The following is a 23,598-nucleotide window of genomic DNA, read 5'->3' as shown; positions in this document are numbered from 1 at the left end:
CAGAGGGCAGCCAATTCATTTTTGGGCAGTGTTAATTACCCTGCGCTTCCTGTTCACAGTTGTGGCCGCTTCAAACCACACATCCAGGCAGTAGGAGCGCATGCTCTCCACTGAGGAGCCGTAGAGGCCCAGCAGCATCTTCTGGTCTAGGTTATTCTAGACCGCTAGGGCCTTCTTTACAAGGTTGTTGGTGTTGTGGATCCAGAGGAGATTGATGGAGATGTGGGTGCCCAGAAACCTGAAGGCAGAGACAGATTCTCCATTCATATTGGGAGGGGAGTGGTTCTTTTGTTTTAAAGACGTTTTAAAGACGTTCAGCTTCAGGTTAATTTCTGAGCACCAGTGGGACAAGTTCTCTACGCAGTCTCATCTCCATCATTGATGAGCCCAACCACGGTTGTGTCATTGGCATACTTGACAATGACGTTGGTTAGGTGGGTTGGTGCGCAGTCATAGGTGTACAAGGCGTACAGTGGGGGGGGCTAGGAGTGGAGACCTGCGGGGATCCGATCCTGAGTGACACTCAGGAGTGAGGGTCATTTTATGTCAGTGTAGGACGAGCGGGGGGGACTGAGGGTGACGAGAGGTGGAAGACAACTGGGCGGAATTGTCAGTTAATTGAATGCCAGTTTGGATCACACAGATGAATGAGCATGGCATAATGACAGAGCATTAGCACATTCGCTAGTCACACACATCCAGTGCCATCACACATCAACGCTGCACTATTACCTTGTTATAACCACAGACATGCGTGACAAAAAAACACGGTAGGAAGATAACTGTAATGCTTTTTTTTTCTTGATACAAAACAGGAAATGTGAGTTTAATTGATTAAACTGACTTGCATAGAATAGACTGGGATATTTAGCGTGTTGATATGTTATATTGTCATTGCTTGCACAAGCTACAACCACATAAAACACAAAATCATCCATATCTGTCCACTTTTATTGATTGATTTGACAGATTACAATATTTTCAAAAAATTTAAAAATGGTTTACAAAATAGCAACCTTTAAATTCATGAAAAAACTTACAGTTTATTACATACAGTAAAATAATCAAACAATTCATATTCAATGCAAATGGCCTTAATTTCACTGGATGTGAAAGTTCTGTATGTATATTGCATTTAATGAAGACAAGAAATTTGCATTTTTTTGGTAAAAATTGACCAGAACTCAAATTAAGACGTGTTTTAATGCATTATATTTTAATGTGATAAGGCACAGATTTTGCATGTCAAAGTTGAGGTGTTATGAGGTGCAGGTCACAGGGGATAATTTATACGTAAGCTAAACTATTATTCCTCATGACTCCATAAGTGTTACAAAAAGCACAATGTTAAATCAGCAGAGTGCTCTTTTAATCCAGTTACAGTATGCAGGATTAGAGGTATACAGGTACATGTACAATGCAAAGGACTCTGTTATTCATAAGCAAAAGAGTAGTAAGGTAAAAACTCATGTTAACAAAAGAACAAACAAATACCCCTGAAGACCCTTAAGATATAATCATTTATATAAAAGGAATTTTTTTTTTCTTAATAGGTGAAAATATAAACTTTCATCAGCAAACATCAAGCACCACCAGGTTCTTCCATTACCAGCTTGTCTTCTCTATACTCCACCCTCATGTCTGGCTGCCCCTGTGCCTTGACTATGACATAATTAAACAATGTGAGCCCTGGGTTATGTGGCCGACTCTGGCGCAGGTCACTGGATGGTGTACTCATGTTTTCAGGATCCTGATTGTTTTTAGAGAAATGCAATTAATGTAATGAGCTAGTCACACAATAGAAGAATCTTACAAGTGCTGAAAAATACTGCTTTAGCTTTATCCTAGTTAATAATTTGTATTAAAAAATATTTTATTATAGTGATAACACATTTCATTTTAGATGCCTTTTAAAACACTCAAGGTCACCTTATATAGAAGAGTTAAAGAAATAAATACAAGAAAATCTGAGTTCACTCACCCTATATAGTGAGACCAGAATGAATACTGGGATGCATATCAGGGGTGTAATAACAAGCAGAGAGCCCAGTGTGACTCCCCAGGTGCCAGGCTCAAACCCATATACAACAAGAGGATGACTTTGCACCAGGTTATACAGCAATGTAAGCTAGGGGATAGGAGAGAGTCAAGTTAGAAAGACAGACAGCAGAACAAATGCGGTACCGCTGCAGCATAGATGAAACAAGATTAACATTCATTTGGAATCATGTTTCAGGTGATTCTACAAATGTAAGTCAATTTTTCACTCACTTTTAGCTTTGTTTTTGGTCCTAACATCCTATTGGCCTATCCATCTATATGAGTACATGGCTGTCAGTGGAAGAATTAGTTTTTAATTTACAGTTAGGTCCATTATTTGTTGGATTAAAACACCTTTTTTGTTGTTTTTCCACTGTACACCACCATAGTAGATTTGAAATCAAAGTACAGACTTTGAGCTTTTTAATTCAAGGGGGTTTGTTATCTGGTCGGGAATTAAAGCCATTTTTATCGACAGTTCCCCATTTGTAGATGCTTACATTAATTGGGTGACAATGACAAGCTTTTTTGTGGATTAAAAAACTAAAATAAAATATCAGTTTGCATATGTGAGTTTTAATTTGTATCATATTTGCTACACCCAGCCTTTTTTGATGTTATTTATTATTTTAAAAATGTGCTTTCTTTTTTGGGGGGGGATACCGTTAATGATGTAGAGCTCTAAAAAACTGAATATCAAATGTTTATATTACATTTGCCATTACAAGGTTAAAAAGAAGAAATGCACTTGTATCACAAAGGTAAAAATACAGAGAATGGAACAAACATTATCTGAAGCATACCATATCATATATACCATATATACCATACCAATTGAGTTAATGTTTTGGCATCGATATGTATGGCAGCCAGAGGAACTGAATAACCAAGTGTTAAGTGAAGACAGAAGTAGCAGGAAGAATTCTCAAGTCTATAGGACTGTACTCTCAGCTTAGATTCAGCCAAATGCTGCAAACCTCTCAGTGCCCAAATGACCATATTGCAAAAGCAACCCAAGAGTTTCTCAAGGCAAAGAATTTATTCTTCACTGACAAAGTCAGTCACATGATCTCAGCCCAAAAAAGAGCATGCTTTTCATTTTCAAGTCAAAACTGAAGGCGGACAGACCCCCAAACAAAAAGCAACTGAAAGTAGCTTCACCTCAAGGGAGGAAACAGCATTTGCTGATGCCCATATCTTCTAGACTTCAGGCAGTTATTGACTGCAAAGGATTTTTTATCCAAGTATTAAAAATAATCCCCATATTTGCAATTATGTTATCTTATCCAATTTACTTTTAGCTGCTGAAAATATTGTATGAACAGTTCATATAATAGTTTCCCTTGAAATGAAGCTGAAAGTCTGCACTTCAATCACATCTTGATTGTTTGATTTCAAATCCACTGTGGTGGGCGAGAGAGCAAAAGCTACAAAAACTGTCCTTGTTCAACAAATTATGGACCTAAATGTATGAACCAAATGTGCACAAGTAAAACCAGCTAACTGCTTTTTCTGAAAGTGTAATTTTATTATCAAGTGAAAATAAAAAAGATTATGAAAAAATCAAATAAACACTTTGATATTCCCATTTAATCTGCCTTAATCTGCCCACGTTGTGTCACAAGAAAGTTAGTTGGACCTTATAAGCTGCCAGCAAATACACTGTGGTGGTAGCTGATTAAATAATGAATGTAATCTTATCTGCAGTATAGCATTATGTTAGCAATCACACTACAACAGTGACTGGACACACCTCCTTAAGCAGGTCAAGGCACAGAACACATCCATCCCAGTGATGCAAAGGACTGCACTGAGGATTAAACATGCTCAGGCGCAGCACACATCACCAAATGTGTGACTACATGTGACTGTAGTCAGCTCATTTTCATTGAGAGCTGAAAACAGTTGTCTGAAGCAGCAGATATCAACACTTTGAAAGCTGTGACAGAGAATCAAAACACAGGCCAACCATAGCGTGAGCTGAAAATCAGTCTGCAGCTCCATGAGGAAGGGAGGTCCAGACTTGAAATATAATTCTCTGGAGATTTCACATAGTTTCATTGTCTTCTAAGATTCATTTGATGCTTTGTGATTATAAAATCACTGCCTCCAACTCTGAAATTACATTGTGCTGATCACGTCTGCAATGACATGATGTTCACATAAAAGCATGAGCCTCACTTTCTCCTTCCCGTATGTGTATTTATGCGGGATACTATGGGAAGATTTAATTGGATCTCTTGCTCATGTTTGTGCAGGTAATGCCTTCTGGATTTTTTTTTATGGAAAAATACAATAAATAATATGACTTCCTGTGTATTACAGAATTTTCAAGAACTTTATACTCCAGCTTTTGGTGCATAAAATGAAAAACTAGTGTTTTATTTGTCTGTGTATTTCACAGCTGAAAGATTATGAATTTCTCTAACCAAGCTAGCCAACATTACCCTATACTATCTTGATAAAGAGTGAAGTGTTAGGTTAATTTCCGATGCAAAAGCGTTAACCTTGGGACTTTAAAAACCAATGAATGATGTCATAATGGATATGTCCATCTGTTATATATAGTCCATGAGTTCACTGGCAGTTAGTTCACTTCCCCAACAATCGTATCTGTACCTGACAAATGTAATCTGCGTGCAGTAAAGCGACCAAAAACTGGTTGTCAGAATTAGTAACAGGTATAAAACAATGAAATTAATAAAAAGATGAGAGGAAATTGGCATTAAAGCAGAGATCCAGTGTGAAAGACAGAACAAAGGCACAAAGCAAATGAATCAGATTAAAGAGATATGATACAGGAGTGAAGACTCACCCCGCAAATGAGCGGCGTGATGAACAGCCAGCAGTACTTCAGCATAGGGAACGGATGATACCCAATCATGTCTTCAATGTTGTCATAGAAACGGTCTGCGCCTGTAACATGCACAGCAATACAAGTGAAACAGAACTGTTTCAGTTTTACAGGAACTGCTCTAACACTTCATGAATACAATGAGGAGTTGAAGTTTCATCTTAACTCCTTACTTTCACTTTAACATTTAGACATAGTTACTAGTTACTGTTCTGTTCCAGCTTTAAACCACAATGTATGATCAAAAGTTAGTTCGACAGTTGATATAACATGTTTGTGATGATATGCTATGTTTGGTTTTCACTAAGAATGGCGCAGTGCATCATGAACAAACGTCTCAACTTTGGTCTTATCTGTCAAAGGACATTGTTCCAATTAATAACTGACATTTGATTAGCAGCTCCTGACTCTACTTACTTATGGAAACTTTCTTTTTCACATTGCAATAAATATCCCCCAGTAATATCAATACATCTTGATATACTAATTACTACAGTTTATAAAAGTAGCCTATGAAAAATCCAGTCACAATGGATTTTGCAATACAACATCACTAACACAAATGCTTATCTATGATGATTCAGTATATGAGGAAGGAGGGGGAAAGAACAACAAACAAATCAACAAACATCACGAAATAAAACTCAAAATGACTGAATTAAAAAAATATGTTTTCCAAATGAGAAGAAAATGACAACGCATGGGACAGCAGTGTATAGGTTAATGAGGAGCTGAGTAGGAGGAGTTCAATTGGAGATGAAGATTAGAAAGCAGCTCACCTTCATTTGCTACCGAAAGAGGCAGAGACATTTAAAAACAGGAGTAAAGTTCTATGAGATTGGAAAGTAGACGATCTGCAGAATGGAGAGACATCCACATATTGATTTTCTTGGAAAATGCATAATAGCTGAAGAATTTGCCAAACCTACTTAGGAAGGCAGACACAGCTCCATGAATGATACAGTAATCAACCTTGAAACTAACTACAACTTTACAGAGGCAGAAAGAGAGTGTCCTCACACTATGCTGTGTTGAGTATCTCAATACTGTGTAGACTCCCTTTGAAGAATAAGGGAGGCCAATTGAATGAATAAACAGCTAACAAAAAAGGGGGAAGGGGAAGAAACACATCAATATCTCCATGTGCTTCAGCAGAGTATGATAATACCAAAGAACAAGCAGTTCAGGAAATTGAAAACTGAAAGAAAACTGCCTGGATCCATAAAATACAGAGACTCTGAGAAGTGAAAATAAACCAGAAAAAAGACAAAAGATATGATCTATTGTACACTAATGACTTTGTGATAAGTCTTAATAACTAGCTATACAATCATGTCATGACACTTTTGTATATGACTTTCAACATTAATCAAAAGTGCATGCAGTCACATCTACTGATCTGCTTGCACCAGATAACGACTGTACATTTGTCAAATGTGTCTTTTAAAAATACTACAAAATACAACATTGGCAAAAGGTAAGATTCAAAGTGATAGACTCTAACAGAGAAGACATCAAATCAAACAACAAATGTGACATATCAGAGCAGTGCTGGGAGCATTATCTATCACCAGAGTGAAAGAAGCACAAACAAGAAAGATGAAATCACGAGTGTGTAAGTCTGGCTTTTATATTTTTTGTGACCTTTGGGGCCCAATCAGTGATGGGCCCCAAAGGCATGCCTGAATAAAGCCGTAAGTGGGTGTGTACAGTACTGTGCAAAAGACTTGAGCCAAGACTTGGGCATCAGCAATATCTTGTCAGGAACCTGGCAAAGGTGCTGGTGGCACTGTGGCAAGCTTTCTTATCATGTCTTTAAGTAGTCTTTAGGAATAGTTCTCCAGGCTTCTTGAAGGATATTCAAATTTTTTCTTTGCATGTTGGATGATCTCTTTCACAACAATCCCGCACTTCTTCAGTAATGCTTAGATCCGAGCTCTGGGGACCAATCTTGACTGATACGAGTGTTCCATTGTGTGTTTCTTCTGCAAAATCTGTTTTCAATTTTGACAAGATCTTCAACACCACTGGCTAAAATGCATCCAAACCACAAAAAAGCCTCTAGCCTGTTAAAACTGGTTCGTTGTTAAGTTGTCTGTTATGTGTAGACATAACACATATTCATCCCTTGAGTATAACGCATTTTGTTTTTGTTTTTTGCTAGAATGATTTATAGGTCAGTGTTAAGTGCCAACAACGTGTTAACAACAACAACAAAAAAACATACCTCTGAAAATGGTCAGATATAAAAGCTGGACTGAAAATGAGTGAAAAACCAGCTGGTGTCCAAAGAAAGCCTGGAGAACTATCGCTCAAGAACCACTTTACAAAATTACAAGAACGTCTGGCATCTTGGAAGCAAAATATAAATTGATGAGGAGTGGCCCAAGACTTTTACACAGTACTTGTGTTTAAAATGAATAACTGTAGTCAGTGAGCCTCACTGTCAGTGAACATTGTTATATATACTCCATTCCCCATTCATGGTAAAAGTTATCTAGCTTTAACCGTGTGCAGTAGCAGAAGTAAAATTAAATAATATTAGACATAAATAAACACACAATACTCTTATCCCTGCATCATCATTAAAATGTCACTTTTAATGCTGGTCCTATAGCTGTTTTAATTTTACTTTGGACAGACCCCAACAACTGTTTCAAAGTTGGTCCCTAAAAGATATGCTTATAAAGATGGAGATAAAACGATTCTGCTGATGAAACAAAGGCTCTGTATGAATTGCATAAGCTAACTAGATATAATAAAGTTCCTTTTATGTAGCTACTGTGGATGTACTGCAGTACTGATGATGTTGATATTCTAAAGATAAATCGATAAATCACATATTCCTATTATTTAGGTTATTAGTAAGATCGTCTTACTAATTAAGAGCTAAATTAGTATGCTTTAATGCAAAAACATTTTTACATTTAGAGAAAAATACTTTGAGAAACAATTCAAAGAACTTAGAGGAAGATAATTACTTTTGCATGGATAAATTCTGCAGTACTAGTTTAGAGCCAATAACTTACCATATACCCAGCCAATAACAATGGTCTCTGCGCAAGCAATAAATAGGAGGCTGGTTCCACTTGGACCATATGTGTCAACCAGCTGGAAGAGGACGATCCCGCCCTGAAACAAGAAGAGAAAAATTAAAAAAAAAAAAACCTGATAAAACTGTCAGAAGGGCTGTTTTCTCCTTGTCTGTTTTTAATGTCACCATTATCAGAAACCTATACGTGCAACATGAAATGGAAAAAGCTTTAACTACTAGAGAATACGCGACCTTAACAGAATAGTTCACTTTCCTACTTTATTTCAACAAGTGCTGATAGTGCACAACCAGCTTACTTCAGTAATGAAGGGCAGCCCCAAGCAGAAGCAAACAATAGCGATGACCAGAACCAATATCTCTCTGGCACACGGCCTCCTCAGATAACGTGGAAACAGGTCAGTGAGGGCTGTGGCCAGGCTCTCCACACACACAAACTGTGAACACAGAACTGAAGATTAGCTTATTTTGATTTTGATCTGATCCTGGGCATTGTGCATTGCATACAATACCTGACTATCTAGGCCGAGCAAAAGGAGCATGAAGAAGAACAGCACAGCCCAAAAGGACGAACCAGGAAGCAACGACAGAGCTGTAGGATAGGCAATGAAGGCTAAACCAGGACCTGTATGAAGAATGTGAATGCATCTATTAAAACATGACATGCACATTCCAGGGCGTTGTTAAGGTCATAGCTTTAAGCTGTACCTGAGTTTGGAGTCTTAGAGATGAAATAATCCCAGATTTAATGCAAAAAAAAGGTAAACAAATTATAGACAGACACAAATAAGTAAGTGGTCATTTTGTGGGAAAAACTGTATCTCCTCATCTTTTGAGACACTACATTCCCAAAGAGGAAAAAAGAAGAAGAAAAAAAAACAGCATCACAACCCTCTGACTCTATCTGAACAGAAAGTGACATCTTGTGGGCATTGGATGGATTAAAACTTTAACGCACAAAAACTAAAGACAGCATGTTTACAAGAATAATTTATCAGGTAATTATTTAGGAAACTCTATTTTACTTCCTTGTATGCAATTATCTTACCACCAGCTGAAATGTCTTCCAATGAAATGTTAAGGTCCTGAGCCATGAATCCCAGCACTGAGAATACAGCAAAGCCTGCAAAGATACTGGTGGCACTGTTCAGACAGCACAGTGCCAAACAATCCCTGGAACAGGACAGAGAGACAAGCCAAAAGTATCGAAAAATTAAAAAAACAACAACAACAAAAAAAACAATAAATGTGATGATGTCTGCCTTTAAGGAGGCTGACCTGTAGCAGTTGTTGTTGTATTTGTTGTAGCTCCCCAGAGCCGTCAGCACTCCCTGACAAACAGCATAGGAGAAGAACACCTGAGTCCCTGCATCACGCCACACCTGGAGAGGGACAAGATTTCTGACATGTTTTGAAGCTGAAATTGTTAAAATAACTGAAGGCATTTCAGATCCAGTAGATTAAGAGCTGTTTTTTTGTGTTTTGATATATAAATTACCCAGGTATACAGCATTTGCATATTCCTGCTTTGCTGTTACCCTGTCATAAATTACAACTACATGAGAGAGCGTGCACGTTGAGGCTTGTGAATGTGGGCAGGCTTGTTTTCACTATTGTCTATCTGCAGGCTACAGTCGTGACAGCATCTGGATAACATTAGAGACGCCACAGCTCTGGCTTGCTCATGATAGACCTGGCAAGGCTCCAAAGCTATATAGAGGCCTCTACTCTGACCCAGTGGTGGGCTTGGTTTATTCCCTGCCTTGGGTCAGAAATGGAAGTCTGAGACTGTGGCAAATGATCTTTACATCCTATTCTGGACAAAGAAGGAACTGTTATGTCCCTGGAATTAATTATATTTTGAAGTCCTCTGAGCTTCTCCACGTACATATTCAAACACGCACACTGACACGGAGACAAAAGGAGACACATTCACACAATAAACAGACCGCAGATGTAGGCCAGAACTGAACCACTCCTCTGCAGTGCACGTGAAAACAGACAATCGCACGCTAAAGCAAGTCTAGAAACTAGAACGACTAGATCTGCTTCCAAGACCATCTGGCACTGCATAAATCTGCCCTGTAACTATAAGCGCTTTCACCTGCACCTCTCCAAAACATTATTTTCACACGTTTTCCCACACTGCATTGGGGCTATTGGGTTCCTACAAGGGTAGCAATACTTTGTCTTCTAACTCAAACGGTCACATGTGACATGACCAGATTGTTCCCCTGATTTACACGATTCTTCTTTCTGAGATAGTAACACAGCAACTGAGGCAAACAGACAAAGACTGGACAGGAGAGAGATGAGAAAACAACCGATAAAAGCAAACACCAAAGGGCTTCAACTCAGACTAGGGTGGAGAGGGCTGAAGACCTGCAGGACCCGAACAACCAAGTGTCGTAGTGACAGAACATCCTAAAAAATACAGAATGAAGATTAAGTGTGCTGTTTAAATGCAAATATAAATTAGATTCACTGACTCAGCTTACAAAAGATACTTTTTTGCAAGGTAAAAATAGTATTTAAACAGGTTACTTCAGGCCCTTATTTACATTCCTTTGTGAGGAAGATGTATATGTTTTACTGAAGATCATCTTTGGGTTGCTTTTCCTGTTAAGGCTATGTCTTGGGACCGGAAATAGAAGTCAGGGCAAAGAAAATGGAGGGGGAGGGGTGCATAACTGAGGATAACAGGACTTTGTATTCATCCTGTTAGAGCGGAGAGAAATCCAACAGACAGTGTTGTGATGAGAAATAAAGTCAGGCAGATGATGATCTGGTTGTTGATGACTTTCAGTGCAGATGGAGAACTCGTTCTCACTCCATCCTTCACACTGCGGCTTTCAGATGATGGTAAAGTGGTCGTACTGTGTGCTGTGTTTGTGATTTTTGCATTCCACAACCAAACACTTCAACATAAACATTTGATAATCAGAGTGAGCTCTTACATCTGGATCACTAAGTCTGGTGAAGTCGGGCTTGAGGTAGTATTTCAGGCCCTCTCCAGCTCCTGGGAGCGTCACTCCACGGATGAAGAGCACAAAGAGCATCAAGTAGGGAAATGTAGCAGTGAAGTACACCACCTACAAACATATAAACGCAGGTTGTAGTTTTGCATACTTCTCATACACTCATCCGTTGGTTTAAAGTTGCACATGATTCGTTTTAGAATAAACAAAGCTATAAGCTGCAACTGTTTGGCAGTTCCTTTTGTAATGGAATTTTTGCCACCACCACCTCCTGCAGGAAAAACACTTCTCGTACACTGCCATGTGTTCCACTGTTTATACCGGATAGTCATTAACTTGGTTTTTATTGCTGTTTTGTCTTCATGTAATAGAAAGGGATAAAAGTCTGCGGCTAGAAGTGGGGTTAATGAGAACAGTAGGCCTGAGCCAGAAAAAGCACAGTTGGGGTCTGTAAAAACAACAGAGCTGAAGCAAAGAGTAAAATGCTGTCAGACGAGTGGGGGTAATATCTGTCTCGACAGCACATCAAATACATATTTCCTGGTTAATATTAACATAACTGTCACAAACACCCAAGAAATATCACACAAGCAAGCTAAAAGTGCTGACTGACAGCTTGTGCCACCTTTTTAATAGGGAAGGGTTTATAAGCTACATATTTTTGCAGACTGAGAATCCCTTCTTACCCACCGACCAAACGGGAAAAATGTAACACATCACTTTGCACACCATTATAAAGCTTTAACAGGGACAGCTTTAACAGCTGATATCCTCCACGTTAAGGAAATGCTTACCTTTCCAGTTGTTTTGATTCCCTTCCAGATGCAGAAGTAACATATGATCCAGGCAAACATAAGACACAGAGCCAGATCCCAATGAATCTTACCCAAAGACATGTTTTCTGATATTCTTAACACACGGTTACTATGAAAAAAGAGACATGTGGGAACACATGAACACATGGATGCTCTCCAAATGCTGATGAATGCTCACTAAAACCCCCATTCTTAAAATCTTCTCCCACTGCAAATAAACAGATCCTCATATATACGTCAAAAGAACACCACCAAGCATCTCATCATGAATACGGATGTTGAAACTGCTCCCTGTTTATTTTGGATGAATACGGTTTAGATTATAAATGGGCACAGCAAAGAGCACATATTGTTTTCATTATGGAGCACAGCGATTTCCCAGTATTTGTTCTCACACCAAATCAGGAGGTTATCATGTGAAAAGAGGCAGCCATGTTTGAACATGTCTAAAAGAGAGAGGAGCAAACAACTTTGAATGAGAGTTGGAAGTTCAATAAAAATGCTATTATTCAGTGCTATTATGTCTTTTGAGGAATGTAACTGGCTGCTTGTTTTATTTGGGTGGCCTCGGTTCAACTTATGTTGGCTCACTATTCACACCGTGTTTTCTAACTCACAATTATTTTTTGATATCTGGGAAGCATTGAAAGCTATTGTTGAGGAATTTTCCACCCAAAGACAAGCTAAATGGGGAATTTGACTGTCCAGCTCTTCTAATGTTCAAGGAAAATAAAAGTATGAGTGAGTTTCTAACCTCCAGAACTCCTCTTCTGGTGACGTGCTCATCAATATTGTTTCATTGCTGGAAAGAAAAAAAACAAGTGTATAAGGAGGGGTGAAATTAATCCTTTAACATTCTAACAGTTTCATAAAGACCACAAACACATTTATTTTCATAGTAAATGCATTTTTAATTTTAAGTGGATCTTATGTACTCAGTTTTGGCCTCAGATTTGTATTGTTCAATCATGCTTTGCATGATTCACAGTTTGAAATAATCCATATTTATCATAACGGGACTTGTTAAAAGCCTTTACTTCATCCTAATAAACAAACAAAATGTTTGAGTTATTCTTGCTGTAATCGGAAATCTAATCAAAAAATAAGAATATAATAATTAAAATGTAATAATTCTAATGTTTAAATTTTTCAACCCACACTGTTTCTGCATGTGTGTGTGTGTGTGTGTGTGTGTGTGTGTGTGTGTGTGTGTGTGTGTGTGTGTGTGTGTGTGTGTGTGTGTGTGTGTGTGTGTGTGTATTTGTCTGTATTTCTTTCTGTGCAAATGTGACCTTGACCTCTGTGTGTGCATCTAAGGACCCAGCCTAAATAATTGTCTGTTGTCTGAACAACACGATATGTCTCAAATCAGGCGATTGCACATCACACTAGGTGGTTGGTTGTTAAAGTGGGATGTTGGTTGTCTCAGAGGATGTATAAAACCCTCTACAGATAACGATTAGGCATGTCTTTCCTCCGGGCATCATTGAAGTGAGCAGATTAGAAGACCACCCAGTGGATTTATCCTTCTTTTTCCAACCCACTATGGATTCATTATTTTTGAGATTTGCTCTGGTCAATACCGGAATCATAGATTGGGACTTAGAGGAAGTTTTGGGAACTTTGTAATGGGTTCTACCTCCTCAGAAAGAATTTCTGAAAGAATTCATCTACATCCAGGGTGTTCTTTCTGTCCTCCACTAAAGCCCCATCAAAACTGGTAATGCGTTATTAGCAACAGTTTAGATTTCATTATTTTATATTTTAAAATGTGTTACTTTCTTGAAATGTTTAAAATTTAAACTGATTTTATTCTTAATAATCGATGAGCCGTTTGCTTTGCCCTTGTTAAATTGCTTAATAAAGTATCCGATCTGAAATTAAACTTAATTATGTGGACGTTCCCTTTGTGATTTTCTTTTTAAATGAAAAGGTAAAACTTGGGTATGAGTTTGAACATCTACTTTTGTGAGGATCTTATAGGTTATTCTAGCCTTTAAGAATTAACAGATCCCTGAGGCTACCTGTCCAGGTCACCAAAGTAAATTTTGTAGCAAATTTGCTGGCAAAACTGATTGTACCTTATTCAGGGTTGGTAGTGTGGTGCATCATCTAAACTATTGTGGTACTACCCCTAGGATCAGACACTCAGGCAATTTCAATGGAGACCTAGTCCAGACTTCTGTACAGAGGTAACTGGGATCTTAACAGGCTTTAAAGGGTGAAGTGACTTTTTGTGCACTATTGCGTTGAGATCTGGTGACTGTGGAGCCCATTCAAGTACAATGAACTTGCTGGCATCTTCAAGAACCCAATTTAGAAAAATCTGAGCTTTGTGACATGGTGTGTCATTCTGAGGCTGCCATCTGAAGATGGGTACACTATGGTCACAAAGGGATGAACATTGTCAACTCAATACTCAGTAAGGCTGTGGCATTTAACTAATGCTCAGATGGTACCAAGGGGCCCCAAGTGTGCCAAGAAAATATCAAATTACACCACCAACAATAGCCTGCACAGGCTCATCAAATTTGGCAAGCCTGTGCAAATTGTAACCTCCATTTCCTGTTCTCAGCTGACAGGAGTGGCACCCTGTGTGGTCTTATGCAGTTGTAGCACATGTGCTATGTGTCAGAAAATAAGGAATAATAGGTCCACTTTAGTAAGAAATATCACATAAATGTCCAATCAATGAAGATAATAGGAATATCTAAAGCAGTGAATATAATAATGTAGAGAAGACGTTGCATTAAATATACCTTAAATGTGGCACATTTCAAACATTTGACATTAAACTAAAGCTTGACAAGTCCTTTAGATTTATTTGGTTGCTTTTTACCCTCATATTATCTTTATATTATCCCAAGGTAGGAGTAAGTAAGCATTTCCTACCCTGAAAAACATTTACAGTACATCTGGAAAGTATTCACAGTGCTTCGCTTGTCCTTTTAATTATGTTACAGCCTTATTCCAAAATGAATTCAATTATTTTTTTCACCTTAAAATGCTAAACACAATACCTCATAATGGCAAAGTGAGAGTAGTTTGCTTGTAATTCTTGGAAATTTGTTTTTTTTAAAAATAGGTATTTTTACCTTTTTTGGACTGTGGAGCAGTGAAGATAGACAGGACAGTGAGGAGAGAGAGGGGAAGTCATGCAACAAAGGGCTGCAGGTTGTTTTGATAAATTTGTAAGAATTTCAAGCAAATGTTTTTCATTTTGTTATTATGGGGTGATGTGTGTAGCATTTCGATGTAAAACATGACTTTAATCCTTTTTGGAATAAGGCTGTAACATAACAAAACGTGGAGCAAGTGCTGTGAATGCTGTCCAGATGTTGCTGTAAAGCATGGGTGCGTTTCAGAGATGCTATTGTGCTGTTTAATCCCATGATTACTATTAACCTTTTCATAGTCAGACTCTTTTCAAGTCCACATAAAAAAAATTTCAGTTGAGCAGACAGAGTGGGGACAGTTCATTTGTACAACTCAGAAAAACAAAATGCAACTTACTAAGTTGTATTCTCATAGTAGTCCATTGAGGTGACGTTGTGTAAGAATGACCAGTTGGACCCGGCCTGAAACAGTTGGGGGTTTGCAAAGATGCTCATGCGACTGTGGCACGAGTCTAAGTGATTAAAGAAAGAGGGATAAAAGTGAGAATGTTAGCTGTTTTCTCTTAAGTCTTGAAAGAAAAATCACTGCTTATCAAATACAGATGGGTTTAAGCAAGCATTCTTACCAGAGTTCCACCAGTTGTCACATGTAGACCAGGGCAGGGGACTTTTGAAGGAGTTTATTAGGTAGAAGATAGCCCATGCCAAAACAATAATGTAGTATATGTTCAGATAGATCACAATCACTTGGGACGCAAACCCCACTCCTAGAGGACAAGTGACATTTTAGATAGTTAAAGGACATTTTTGGCTGCTGTCTTCTTTTCTTTTATGACAAGAAGACAGAAACATTATAAAAAAAGCAAGTCCCAGCACCATGCACGGTTAACAAATCCTCCCTTTTATGTAATTACGTTTGAAAGTTAGATAACACCTAAGTCAGCTACTGGATCTGAAGCTTGGAATATAGACTTAGCCTTCTATATGTGACTTTCTTTACTGCTAACTGCTACACTATTGTTTTTGCAATTTCCACAAAGAAAGCGCTGTCAGAAATACGCAGTTCCTAAATGTGAGCCTTGTTTTTACCCTGAAACATGGGACATATCTTCCTCCAGGCAGTCACCCCACCCTCACTCGTGTACTGTCCCAGCGCTGTCTCCAAGAAAAACACGGGGATGCCACAGAAGAAGAGGAACACGCAGTAGGGGATGAGGAAGACACCTAAAATTATAGACACAAACTATTTCATCAGCAGGTGGGTTTGTTTTTTTGTTTCTTTTTTTGATTTTTTAATGAAGGATCCTTATCTATTAGTTGAATGTTTCCATCAGAACAACTCTCCCACAAACAGAACCTCTCACCTCCTCCGTTCTTGAAGCACAGGTAGGGGAAACGCCAAACATTTCCGAGGCCAATTATTTCACCAGCCATAGAGAGTATGAACTCCATGTTGTTGGCCCATTTTTCCCTCGACAGAGCCCCATCCTCAGGAGCCTGTTTTTCTGCCTCAGAGTCTGCAGCAGGAACATTCCCGGTTGTTTCCTCAGTCATGGTCTTTCTGTCTTTTGTACAGCATTTAAATAAATATCATGGCATACCTGTTATATTCTCCCCATCTTTCTTGCATGCATGCAAATATAGATCATGAGCTTTGTAATTTAACTGATGAGCCTCACATTTGCCCTATTAACGATTATTAAAGAGAAAAAGGCACAAAAAAAAAATAGCATTTAATTTTTTCCTCCACTTTCTCATCGAGATTTGAATTGATGCAACTTACCAGTGAGCTTGTAGCGAGCGCCACAGTGAAATTCCTCGACTGTATGAGCGAAGTTTGCAGGAAGGTTCTATTCTATTTTCTATTGAGGGGTGTGCCCTGAAGGATAAGTAGCCACACACGCTCTGGATGCGCCATCCCTACGAAAATGCTCGTGGATTTTACTCAAACGTCTCAACAAGCGGCGTAATGTCACACACATGCACACAACAGCCATCTCAGTGCGTGTGTTATGCACAAGTAATTGCAGAAATTGCACTTATTGTCATCAGATGGAATAAAATTATGCACGATTGTATATTATCGTAGAATAATGATAGTAGCGTATGTAAGCTATGTGTGTTTGGACCCAAACTTATAGACGCCTTAATTAATCTGGATGCTACCCACTATATAAACTGCCTAGGGTACCATATGATTATCAACATCGACACAGCTTTTAGGAAATAATTTTATAACATGCAAATTCACACATATATATATATGTGTGTAGTAGCTGGTCTGTACGTTGCGTGTACGTATATACGTTGTTGTTATGTTGTCTGTGTTATCGTCTGTACATAACTGCTAATCAAACAGTGACGTTAATAATGTGACTTTTTTCTCCTATGAATATGCAGCTTGAGTAGAAGAAAAATAAGAAATATATGTATGTATTATTCATTCCTCTGGTTTTTATGAACAGGTTTTTGTTTTGGGGGGTTTTTTGTAATCTGTGCCATCTACACAGTGATGTGTAATACACAAAATACATATCAGCGTTTTAATAGGTTACATGAGCTAAGCGAACAAGCACCGCAGTCCGAAATGATAACAACGGTGCTAATGTTTGTATTAATAGTAAAGTATTAATTATAAATTGGTTTTGTAGTGTAGTACGAGACAATCAGGTACCAAAAAAATAACTTTGCCGTCATTATTTAGCTTACATAATATCTAATGTATTTGTTTTATTGACTGCACTGAAAAACAAATAAGTCAAAAATGACAGGTTGAGCTAATTATTACCCCCGATTTTTAGATTATTACAGCGATTATTATTTTTTTAGGGGAGGGGGAGTAATGACTTCAGTAAGTAAGTTTCCATACAGTCCTCTTATTTTATTTTATTAACTTTTTTAACCGCGTGCGTAACTTTAAAACACCTGAGCCGTATAACATTGCACCGGTAGTGCGCCTGTCAGGACAAACTCCGGGAAACAGTCCTGATTTCAAGGAGGGAGGAGTTACATGACGTCGACGCTTTGACGTGGAGTGTATGACGAACGGGGAAATAAAAGTAAACAACGCCTAGGATAACGAAAATGGTTTTTGGCGTTAGTCCCCCAAGCTTAGACGGAACCTGTGATTTTTCTGAGGCTTTGTTGATCATGTATGAAGGCTTTGTTTTCCGATAAGGACAGAGGCAGGCTGAAAACTGGTAAGACACCAGTAGAGTCGAGATGAGTCGGGTGCGGCATCCGCTAATGATAGCTTAGTTCAACATGGCAGTTTCCTGTATTGTATGAAATTGTTTACAGGATGTAATGCTCTCACGACCTTTGCTGAAAACAAGTCCTCAACGTCAGGACTGTCTGACGACCAAAACACCACCTTAGGCCCTCCCCCATACTTTCTTGTATTTTAGTTGCTATTTGCCTAAGTGTGTTGGCGTGTTTTCACTTATTAATTTCAGATTTAGCTATGTTAGCCATCAGATCGTCAGAGGAGGAGTCCACTGAGATTGAGGAGATGGACACCTCAGAGCCCAACTGGTGCTGGTTCTACTTGGCTGAGTGTGGAGTGTGGCATATGTTTGAGGTAGTTCACATGATACCACAACTTTATACACAATAGCAGACTTTGTAACTGGCTTTACTCTGTATGCCCAGCATATCGCCCCTCCTTTGGTCGTATTTTGCCAGACTCTGCAGGTTTTTATTCCCCCTTTTAGCTCATCATCAATACATTTATAGAAAAAAAAAAAAAAACATTGCCTTGGGTTGATTGTAGGGAGGCAGAAAAATGGCCATCATGTGCCACTACTTAGGTTATGTGTTAAACTGCAATTAAAAGGAATTTAACAATGATGCATCAAAAATCCATGAACAGATTTAAAATGTGTTTTTCTGGTTTATCAGTTTCTGACAGCGAGTTACACTCAGCTGTCTTATTTATCCCACCAGTAGCTCAAACCTCCAAATATATATGTATCGATTTACAAGACAAGCTTTAAGTCAAACCAAAGAATTGATGTTTTTTCAGATAAATTTTAAGCCTTTGACCTAAATAAAGAATCAACTCTCTTAACTAACTGTTAATTAACTGATTGGCTGGTTAACCCTTTCCCCCCCCCCCCCTTTTATTTTCCTGTCAGATTGATCCCAGTGCAGCCTGCTCTGTGACCAGCGCTCAGATTGAGCAGTGCTACAACAGGAACCAGCGTGGTGTGATGGAGTTTTACACAGCCAAGTACACATACAGACTGGACTTCTCAGGTGAAAACTCATGAGTTAATTAAAGTAATTCTAAAGGTACTTTATCCAGGCTGAGAGTGTTAAAGCTTTTTCAAAGGAAATCCCGTCGCATCAGTTCTATTGAGGATAAGTTAGTTTTTCTGTTGTTTATTTTGTTAAAGAAATTGCACATGAACACCTAATTGTCATTAAATCCCCAAACAGTCATGCGACAGATAAATGTAACAACAGGAAAGCAACGGCCGATCAAACGCTCCCTCCACTCTGCAACTGGATTTAGGTAAGATTTGATGGTTTGAGTGTACATCCAGAGAGCCTTTTTATAATTTGGTTTTATTTACTTGCTATCATGGAAAAGTTATGTTAAAGGGGTTTAAGAAGACCATGTATTAAATGGAAGTTTAGGGGTCAAGCATCTCCTGTCCTTAAAATCCTGGAAATGAAAGTAACAAAAGAAAAGAGAACAATTGCCTTTTCCCCTCCTTTTTTTCGTTTTTCTTTTTTTTTGCAAGCGTTGAATTATTTTTGTGTGAGCATAAAGCAAACACATCCATTCTCATTCTGATGCAGTGATTGGTTTACTGACTCTTCTCCTTTGCTGATCCTCCCAGGTTTATTTGTGATAATCTCGCCTTGCCTGTTCCCTGTCACTGGGAAAGAATAAACACAGATGAGCCCTATCAAGTGAGTACAGAAGTACGGAAACACATCTTATTGTTCCACTTAGCTTCGTTCACACATTTTTAGTATTGAGACGATACCTTTATGTTCTTTTGATTTCTGATGTAAAAATAGTGGCAGACTGGTCAAAACTTTTAGACAGGTGTGCATGTGATTGTATGCGGTGTTTTGTCAGTCCAGAAGTTCCCAACTTTGTTCAGTCTGAGGTCAAACATTTGCAAATGAGAGAGAAAAAGAGGAATATGAAACACACTGCAGAAAAGGGTAGAGCTGTGTGAGTGTTTCTTGCCTTTGCAGCTCATCCAGCTTGGCAGAGACACATATGAATTTAAAGAAGTAGCCAGACTGTATGAAAGAACAATGGATCATCCAATTAAATCCATCCAGAGGATCCAGAACCTGGATTTATGGGAGTTCTTCTGCAGGTAGAATATTATTTTCTACATTTTTGTGAGGAAAAATATTTCCTTGTATATACTGCCTTAATTACACTTAAATTGCACTCCATTAGTGACACTGGGAAAATTGTAAATTCTAGTTTTCCCAAACTTCCAATAAAGATGCTGGCTTTTTTCTTAGCATAAATTAAAGAATTGAACCGAATTCCATGAATCCACCCCTTTCAGCCGATGTCTTCTTCAAGCTCGTCTCCTGTGCACAATGTGCACTTGTTTCTAGATCATTTCATGGAAATTGCCAGTATGCATCTGTAATTCACACTGGATCACCTGCACTGTGTCAAAAAGGCATCTCTTCAACTTGAATGTAATTTCATTTTCATTTTATAAAGGAAAACAAAGTCTTTTGAATAGGGCAAAGGAAGTAAAACTCCTGCTTTTACAGTGCTGGCTGTGTGGGCGTGCAGTGGCATGTTGGCAACCGCTACAGTTCAGGGTGTTTGTGCCAAATTTTTTCTCAAAAATGCCCCAGAAATGTAATGCCAGTTTGACCCCGTGGGACGCGGTTGAACAAATTAATTCACTAAAAGGCGTTGTTTTATACATATACCTCTGAAAACGCTTTGTGATTGGGAGGTTTCTGAGCTGGCTGCTCATTCCGGCCTCCTGAAAAGGCAGAGGACTTTTTTTTTTTTTTTGATAATAACCATTCAGCGGAACTGGAACCTTATCCACTTCAAAGCCCACGTTTGTACATATTTCTTATAAATTGTTAGATTAAACTTACCTGCATTGCATTATATTCACCTCGTGGGGAATCCACAAGGTGAATATAATGCAAGGTGACTGGGTCAGAAACAAAAGCTGTTTTCAGTCTTTTTCACTTGCTAGCACATCCTAACCTGTCAACACACAATAAATTACTATACTGTTGTTATTATTATTGTTCTTATTGTAAACATATATGTGTTGAATTTTGTATTCATAAACATCCAACACTTTAAACACCTTAAACATATGGCAGTAAGAAAGCACTAAGAACACAAGACATTCAAAAAACAAATAAAAAAATAATTAAAAAAATAATAATATTAATAATACTAAAGGAAATTAAAAACAATATAAAATAAAATACAAAAAAAAGTACAGGATAGTCTATACTGTATACATTCCCAAATTTAGTTGCATATTTTCATTGCTTCACTCTCTCTCCAGTTCCTCAACGTGCCCAGTCTTTAATAGCTCCAGAAAAATCAAATAATTCTGATGATCTTTTCCTAACCACATAGGTCAGTTTCTATTATTGTTCTCATATTGTTATTGTTTTAATGGTACTTATATTGCACCTTTCTGCTTAAAATAGTACTTTACAAGTGTCATTCACCCATTCACACATACATTCATACACTTCTTTTATCTATACCTAAGCCCTTTCTCACATTCACTCTGCGACTGATGTATCAGGGTCAACTCGGGGTTTGGTGTCTTGTCCGAAGATAATTCAGCATGCAAACTGTAGGAGTCAAGGATAAACCAACTGGCCTTCCAAGTCTGTAGACAATGCGCTCTACCACCTGAGCCCCAAGTGCTAGAGACTAGGGGCATTGGTGCAAGGTATTCATCTTCACAGCTGACAGCCCACAGCCATTTCCAAACTGTTTAATGCGTTTGAATTTAGTTGAAGTTTGCTTTCTGCACTGTGTACAAGTGGTCCAAGCAGGCCTTCCAGGAAATGATCTAAAAATAGCAGCAGTACTGGAAGTGATATAGAGGTGCACAAGGTGAAAATCCTGAATTGCATAGATGGGGCAAAATTTAAATTGGGTATGATTTTTGCTCTTTATGGGAAAAGTTGCTGAACTTTTCACTGATCAAACTTTGTACAGTCATGCAGTATCAAAGTCATTATTTGTTTTATGTTGTCATTCCTTGGTGCTCCTCTAAGGAAGAAAACACAGTTGCGAAAAGTCAAGCGAACACTGGATATTGAGGAACGAATGCTGTTTCATGGCACGGGACACAGCAATATACAAGCTATATGTACATTTAACTTTGACTGGCGGCTCACAGGAAGCCATGGCGATGTCTATGGCAAAGGTAGATCTTTTATGTTGTATCATGAAAGACTTTGCTACTCTCCTTTTGTCCAGTTTTAACATTGTGCTCTTGTCTTTCCTGCAGGGAGCTACTTTGCCCGCGATGCCAAATATTCCAGTAAATTCTGTCACACCACAGGGAAACACAACACGACCTTACAGAGACATGGACTCGCACCACCGATATTTGCGAGTGAGCCGCCTTATAAGACCATGTTCCTGGCCAGAGTGCTTGTTGGAGAATACACAGTTGGTCATCCAATGTACTGCAGACCACCCTCTAAGGATGCCAGTTTCACCAACTTCTATGACAGTTGTGTGGATGATATGGCCAATCCAAAGATCTATGTCATTTTTGACAGTAATCAGATTTATCCAGAGTATCTGATTGAGTTCTACTGATGCCTAAGAAAATGATGCCAACTTTTTTTTTTAATAAAGGCTGGAAAAGCTAGGATATGAAATTAGATGACAGGATAATTGATTTCCATGACTGAATGGAGCATGGGTCATCTAAGTGCCTTTGAAGAAGTTGGTAAGACAGTAAGGACTTTGTGTCAAATTGTATACTGTACAGCATACATAATTGGACCCAGAAGTTAGAACGTTTCCATGACTTCAAAAGATGCTAACCGAAGACAGTCTTTGTGCTGTTTTTATCTTTAATCCTGAGTCTATGCTTGCTTACTGAATATGTGTGCACATTTGCTTAGATAAAATAAGAGTGGTGCTTGCAGCCTGTAGATCATAGGCAATATCCGACCACCGGCTCCATCACTCCCTCTACTTCCACAGTGCCATACATATGCTTCTTTATAAATCCAAGAACATGCTCTGCTCACTCATTTTGCACCATGTTCTGAAAATCTGTGTCTAGTAGTACCATGTATTATATAAGCATGGATTTTTGTTCATGTTTTTGTCATAAAAACGCTCCTACCTCTGCATTTTTTTATCTTGCACTTTCCATGAAAGGTTTTGTAATTGTGTCATATTGACATAAACATGTAAAATGTGTGATGTCGTCCCTGAGCAATTCGTTTCTGTGCATCTTTTCTGACCGCTGAATTTCATTGGGGTTTTCAACCAAGTTCGTCTGTCCATCCGTTTTCTAAATTATTTTGGGTCTGTCACATTCATAACAGAGAAGCAATCAATCATTCATACTCACATCCACATGTATGGCAAAACTAGGATCACAAATTAGCCTAAGATATATAATACATTGCCAAAAGTATTCACCCAGCAGTGCAGATATTGAATTAAGGTGTTCCAATCACTTTCATGGCCACAGGTTTGTAAAATCCAGCACCTAGGCGTGCAGACTGCTTC

The 23,598-nt window shown here is 38.4% G+C and overlaps 2 protein-coding genes across 5 annotated transcripts; one reads left to right on the top strand and one right to left on the bottom strand.

The window, feature by feature from the left end:
* Positions 1 to 933: 933 nt before the first annotated feature.
* Positions 934 to 16,779, bottom strand: LOC113009338 (sodium- and chloride-dependent GABA transporter 2-like). 2 transcript variants are annotated; one of them, XM_026147569.2, is made up of 16 exons: positions 16,639 to 16,779; positions 16,220 to 16,420; positions 15,945 to 16,079; positions 15,482 to 15,622; positions 15,253 to 15,367; positions 12,494 to 12,541; positions 11,719 to 11,848; positions 10,904 to 11,038; positions 9,225 to 9,328; positions 8,995 to 9,119; positions 8,459 to 8,571; positions 8,246 to 8,383; positions 7,924 to 8,026; positions 4,856 to 4,956; positions 1,982 to 2,128; positions 934 to 1,750 (listed from the first exon to the last, which is right to left on the bottom strand). In XM_026147569.2, exons 2-16 carry the CDS (start codon positions 16,407 to 16,409, stop codon positions 1,583 to 1,585), a joined length of 1,893 nt encoding a protein of 630 aa, XP_026003354.1. In that variant the 5' UTR covers positions 16,410 to 16,420; positions 16,639 to 16,779; the 3' UTR covers positions 934 to 1,582. The 2 variants fall into 2 exon arrangements, with proteins under 2 accessions (XP_026003354.1, XP_080147534.1); XM_080291408.1 differs by lacking the exon at positions 16,639 to 16,779 and having other exon boundaries at positions 16,220 to 16,536.
* A 1,096-nt stretch (positions 16,780 to 17,875) lies between these two features.
* Positions 17,876 to 23,283, top strand: LOC113009418 (protein mono-ADP-ribosyltransferase PARP11-like). Of its 3 annotated transcripts, none has more exons than XM_080291407.1 (8): positions 17,876 to 18,055; positions 18,311 to 18,435; positions 18,992 to 19,112; positions 19,296 to 19,371; positions 19,703 to 19,787; positions 20,070 to 20,197; positions 22,120 to 22,267; positions 22,352 to 23,283. In XM_080291407.1, exons 1-8 carry the CDS (start codon positions 18,010 to 18,012, stop codon positions 22,652 to 22,654), a joined length of 1,032 nt encoding a protein of 343 aa, XP_080147533.1. In that variant the 5' UTR covers positions 17,876 to 18,009; the 3' UTR covers positions 22,655 to 23,283. The 3 variants fall into 3 exon arrangements, with proteins under 3 accessions (XP_080147533.1, XP_080147532.1, XP_026003481.1); XM_080291406.1 differs by having other exon boundaries at positions 22,116 to 22,267; XM_026147696.2 differs by having other exon boundaries at positions 17,877 to 18,055; positions 19,703 to 19,775; positions 22,116 to 22,267.
* Positions 23,284 to 23,598: the final 315 nt, after the last annotated feature.

The sequence above is a fragment of the Astatotilapia calliptera genome, chromosome 17 (genome assembly GCF_964374335.1).
Source record: "Astatotilapia calliptera chromosome 17, fAstCal68.1, whole genome shotgun sequence".
Classification (NCBI taxonomy): Eukaryota; Metazoa; Chordata; class Actinopteri; order Cichliformes; family Cichlidae; genus Astatotilapia; species Astatotilapia calliptera.
This window is presented reverse-complemented; position numbering and strand designations above follow the sequence as displayed.